Source organism: Chelonoidis abingdonii, chromosome 1 (assembly GCF_003597395.2).
Source record: "Chelonoidis abingdonii isolate Lonesome George chromosome 1, CheloAbing_2.0, whole genome shotgun sequence".
NCBI lineage: Eukaryota > Metazoa > Chordata > Testudines > Testudinidae > Chelonoidis > Chelonoidis abingdonii.
The window spans coordinates 201,543,251-201,548,895 of record NC_133769.1 but is presented as its reverse complement, the minus strand read 5'-3'; the positions used below and the strand labels follow the sequence as shown (position 1 = coordinate 201,548,895).

The 5,645-nt window shown below is 48.5% G+C and overlaps 1 protein-coding gene across 1 annotated transcript; it reads right to left on the bottom strand.

Moving 5' to 3' along the window:
- Positions 1-1,859: 1,859 nt before the first annotated feature.
- OLIG2 (oligodendrocyte transcription factor 2) lies at positions 1,860-4,950 on the bottom strand. Its single transcript, XM_032773678.1, has 2 exons — positions 4,865-4,950; positions 1,860-3,910 (listed from the first exon to the last, which is right to left on the bottom strand). The coding sequence occupies exon 2, from the start codon at positions 3,871-3,873 to the stop codon at positions 2,995-2,997; it is 879 nt and encodes a 292-aa protein (XP_032629569.1). The 5' UTR covers positions 3,874-3,910; positions 4,865-4,950; the 3' UTR covers positions 1,860-2,994.
- Between the last annotated feature and the right edge of the window lie 695 nt (positions 4,951-5,645).

The window sequence follows — 5,645 nt, the reverse complement described above, 5'->3', positions numbered from 1 at the left end:
ACTGAGAGAAAAGGGTTTATCTGGAAAAGCAAATCCGGATAATTCCAGTAATTTTTAGCTATCCTGAGTGAGGGGATCGAGTTGCGTATCAAAGTAGCCCGAAGAGACCTCCTGGCAAGAGCTCTGTGCTCTTCCTCAGAAAGACACCCAGCCCCATATCCCCAGACGGAAAGAGTTAATGTGGAGTTCCTCTGCCTGCTTCGCAAGGCTAATTCGCTTTCTAGCAATGCCAGGTCATTTACACCTTAAACCCCGCTCCTTGGCTCCTGCTTCCGCTTAATTTAAGCACGTACTTCAGTGTGTTTAGGATCCGGGCCTAACTAAAGTTGGCTTGGGCTACTAGGTGCCCAAAATGTTTAGCATGCATTAAAGGGGGAATAATATTAATGGCTATTTTACTGATCGGTAGAAGTGCTGTGATCTGCCTACAGGAAGTAAGAAAAATTAGCCCTGCCCGTGGGATTTCAAAAAGGGCTGATCTGTGGTGGAACTCAGCCGCAGGGCCCCGAACCGACTGAAATGCCCGATGTGGAAGGAGCCGTCCCTCGGGTCTAATACCTCGAAAGCTGCAGGATTCTCGCGTCAGCTAAAACTGAGATCCCCACGCACACGCCGAAATCTGCTCTGAGTATTGGTTCAAAATATTCACATCTCGAATAAAAATGCTGCAAAGAACCGAATTCACTTCCATTCCCTGGCACAAAAACGCCTGCTAGGATATCTTGGGATCGACGCCAAGAGTTTTCATGTAATTTTTTTAAATGGCTCCGGAAAAGAGATAGGACTTGCCGGCCAGATGCCGTGCACTTTAGGGTTAAAGTGCCCTGAAGTTTTGCCTGAATAAAAAGCTCAGGGTCGGGATCCACTGAAGTATTTGCACAAATAGGAGCAAGAAACTCAGATGGGGTGTGTGCAAAAATACTATTGCTGAAGAATCTCTCTGCACTAGTCAATAGAAAAGCGTGTTATTGTGGGGGAGATGCAGTAACATCTAGGAAGTTTAAGCGAAGTACTATAGTAATAAACACAAAGGAAGAGTTAAATGAGGGCCCGATCCTGCTCCTATGGAAGCAGATGGGACTGCTGCCATTTCTTTCAGCGGGAGTAGAATCGAGCCCAGGAGGTGGTGTCAGATGTTAAGTATATTAACAACCAAAGCAAATTTGCTTATTTGAAAAGTGTATTTGCCTCTTTTTTTCCTAAGAAGGGGAGTTCATTTTTTAAAAGTGAAGAAATAAGGCGTCTTTTTCATTGCAAACCATCGCCACATACCTGCTCTTTAAATCAATTACATAATTTGCTTTTTAGAGCTGGAGGTTTAAAGCGCAGGAGAACTAAAATTTTGTTCTAATATATTGTTACGTCTGAATATCTCAGTACAGGATTGTTTAAACAGGCAAATACATAGATACATAATGAAGTAGAAATCATTTTATTTTCATTTTTGTCTAAAGTCTCCTATTTTGAACTATTTAAACACGCAACACCAACCTGCGTTTAATATTTCCTTCTGATAAGCAATTCCTTATTTTTGCTGGATGCTGAGTTTTGTTTAAGAAAATCTTAAAAGTTTGGACCTCATAAACTAGGTTAATTGATCATTAATCTTGCCACTTAGAGAACTGATGGGAAAACAGTTTAAATTGCAGCCTTGTAAGACTGTTAGGAAAAAAAAGGCTGGAAGTATTATCTTTAAAATGTTCTAAATCCCTTTCGATCTGTTTTTGGTGTATTTAACCATGATACCATATTAATATTTCTGAAAGTAAATGTGTCTTGTTCTTCTTACTCTTGGTCTTCAGCCACTAGACTTCCCAAAATATAAATGGATTGAAAAAAGCAATTTACTTAAAATGTTTTTTATTTAAAATCTCAACCATGGATCACTCATTTTGTTTTTGCAACCAAACAAGTAATAAATATTATTTAGCAACTTTTTTTTTACAAAAATAAACAGATGATAAAATCTCTGCAAGGGGCAGTAATAGGAAAAATTGTTATTTCAGAAACAAGCCCAAGTTCTCAGTATTGCAACACAGGCAGTGTGGAGTTCCTACATAGAAAGCACATTAAAGAGTTTTGTAACTTTGTTAATGATGGCAGAAAAGAAAATCGTGTTATACACTGAAACAAAGCAAAAAATCCTTTACCATTCATAAGGTTTCCAGTACAAGTGCACAAACAGAAAGCTCAAGCATAACGGACTTACATCATCATTGGACAGTAGTATATTTACAAATCCAAACCCCAGAAAACTTTGCAGGCTTCTTTTACATCAAAAGCCTTCATTCTTGCAAATTATATGGATAGGAAGTGACCAGCCGGGTGCTCAGAATAACCACTTTACATGTCTTATGATATGAACCAGAAAAATGTTGAAAGGGAATATGTAAAAATAATAGAGAAAAACAAGCAAAAAACCCTATGCAATTTTGGTTACTTCACTTGAGAAGAAGAGGCTGTAGCTATTGTCAACTCCTATCAAAGTTAAAAAAGATGCACATATATTTATTTAAAAAATGCTCTAAGGGTTTACACAATTGCTATTGAGATTGGACAAAACATCAAGTACTGTACGTAACGCTGGCCTCCTTTCCCTGCTGGAAATGATGAAGGAGAAAGGATCAGTTCTGCGTGACGTCTTTTGCAGGAAGAGGAATTGGTTTTTATTCACCTTTCTCGCTGATGGGCTTCAGTGATTGAGTGTCCTCAGGCTGGAACATGCCTGAAGGTGCCTCGGGTGGCCTTGGGACAAACCTGTAGTGAGGGGTGGGGAGGATGTATTTGAAAAACGTGGATGAGACCGGTATGTCCTTGTTAAGTCCTTATATGTGCATGTGCTTTTGAGGGAGGACCCCATAGAGTCTGTGTCTCAAAAATGTACCTGCGTTTCCTCGGGGCTAGAAGCTGGAGTCTCTCTCCCCACTCCCCTTCTTGTTTCGGCAGATGCTGTCCCGCTCCCTTGCCCCACTGGAGGCGGGTCCCCCTAGGGGTTCATTTGGTGTCGGTGGTTAATCTGGGCAGGCTGGCTGTGCTCATGCTGGAGACCTGGTGGTGAGGCGGTGCGGGCACCTGGCACATACTGCACGGGCAGGGCATTCCCCCCCAGTGCTGGAAGCTGCTGCCCAGTGGGGCCGAGGCGGCGGCGGCCGAAGGTGACTTGAGGAGCCCATGCGGGGGTCGGATGGAGCTGACTGCGGAGAGGCCGGATCCGGGCAAGGAGGCGCTGGAGACGGCAGCGGGGGGCAGGATGGGGTGGTGCACGGGGTGGGAGGCGGGATGCCCGGGGTGCCCCGGCAGCGGGGTGGAGTGGGCGGCCATGCCTCCCGGGCAGGCGGAGGGGTGGAAGCCGGCGTGATGGCCACCGTAGATCTCGCTGACCAGGCGCTTCATCTCCTCCAGCGAGTTGGTTAGCATGAGGATGTAGTTGCGCGCCAGCAGCAGCGTGGCGATCTTGGAGAGCTTGCGCACCGAGGGCCCGTGCGCGTAGGGCATCACCTCCCGCAGCCCGTCCATAGCGATGTTCAGATCGTGCATCCGCTTGCGCTCCCGGCTGTTGATCTTCAGCCGCAGCTGCTGCAGCTCGGGCTCCGTCATCTGCTTCTTGTCCTTCTTGGAAGAGGAGGAAGAGGAGGACGAGGAGGAGGACGAGGAAGACTTGAAGCCCAGCTTGTCCACCACCACCACCCCAGCCGCGCTCATGGCGCTGCGCAGCTCGGCGCTGAGCTCCGGAGGGGAGTCGCTCTGGGTGGAGCTGGACACTGTGCCTCCCGAGAAGCCCCCGCTGCTGCCTTTATTCCTGGCAGAGAGGAAGAGGTCATCGGGCTCCGGAGAGGAAGGTCTGCTGGATACCAGGCTAGCGTCGGAGTCCATGTCCCCGGCGAGGGGAGAGCGCAGCGAACCCGGCTGCCTGCGAGGAGGAGAAATCAGAGAGTGATCCTAAACCAACGGGACAAGAAACTGCGGGGCAGCCTCAACTTCACCTAGCTAATGCTCCAGGCAGCTCCCAGCTCCTAGACACCCCAGGCCACTGCTCAGCCTCTTCCTTCCAATTCCCGGCCGTGTCTACGAGATCCTTCATGTGCGACCTTCCCAGCAGGATCCGAAACCCTCCATTCCCCTCTCCCTCCCTCCCAAGTTCATCAGCAACGAACTCCCAAATCCGATATAGTCTCCCGGGCTACTTTCCAACTCCCGCGCTAGAAGCAAACGCGTCGTTACACCCTGTCTCCCAGGATACTTCCCAACCTTGCTTCGCCTCCTCCCCTAGCCCTCTTGCCCCACCTCCCGCGCCAGAATGCTCACTCGAGAATTGTCACCGGGATACCTTTCAGTTTCTCCCCACCATCCGCCAGCAAAACCCTGGATCTCCACCCTGCTCCTCATCCCGCCAAACAGCGAGATCTTTCAATATCTGAATCTTGCACGACTGGTTTCCGAAGGGTCACAAATTGCGCCCAGAACGGGACAAACCGCTACAACAGGAGGCGGAATCCTGGTTAAGTGACTGGAGTCGTGATGGGGGCGGGGGGAATTCGGGGACGACTGAGGGAAAATTAATCATTTTCCCGGGGAGACCTTCCTAACCAGGTTAGTATTTGTTTAGACACTTAAACACCCCCCACCACGTCTTCTCCCGCATCTGTCACCTCGGCGCCCGCGAGGAGCCCAAAGCGGTGAGAATCGGCGAGAGAACGGGCAGGGCGCACAGTTCCCTTTGGGGGGGGGGGTGTCTGTCCATCCCCATTTATTTATCCGGGGATAGTGGGTGAGGGCTACTCTGGAGGCTGTCGGACGCCTCCCTTACAAAGTTAGCTACCGCAACCCCACAGGAGCCCGAGAGTGAATTTGTTTGGGAACTTACTGTTTGCAGTGATCCCTTTGGCAGGACGGACCCGCTCCAGCGCCGCTGGTGGTTGTCACAGATCACAATAATAATAAGCACCTTTTGGCGACTCGATGGTGTTTTTATAGGCACATCGGAAAGCAGCGACGGGTAAGAACAATGTTATTGTCCTGGAGGGGCCGCTGCACCAATAAGCAAAGTGCTGCCAGGGGGCTGGGAAACTGATGTCATTCCGGCTAATTCCGCTCAATGAAACTGACTAAGACACGCTCCTTTGCAGCGCCAGCCAATGGCGTTTGCTAGGAGGAGAGACCCAGAGAGACAGGAGAGAGAAAGAGAGAGACCTTTGTCAAATCTATAATAAAATGTAACAATGCCAGCGTTAGGAACAGCTGTTGGGGGGAAAAATAGACCAAACAAACCTTAGTCCCAGCATAACAATAACATTTTGAAAGGAATGGCCCTAAACTCCTAAAGCACTCCACCGGGCTCTGTGGCTTGAGAGTTTTAATAGGTTTCACAAACACATCGGTATTTCTCTCCTACCCACCCTCCCCAATGTAAACACTCACCAGGCACAATGCAACCCTTCCCACACTTACTTAACCACTTATCTCTGGTCTGGGCAATCTCCCACTGCACCCCGGACACACATATTTCAGGGCAATGAAAGATATAGTGCAGGTTGGAATTCATAGAAATCTAAAATCTTTCTTAACGACCCCCGCTCTGCACTCCTCGGGGGAATGGCTGACGAAGGAAAGGTGATTTAGTCTTTTCTCCGCTGACTTCAGTGCAG

Coding starts and splice junctions, on each gene's coding strand:
- OLIG2 (XM_032773678.1), bottom strand. CDS start 3,873: ATGGACTCCGACGCTAGCCTGGTATCCAGCAGACCTTCCTCTCCGGAG.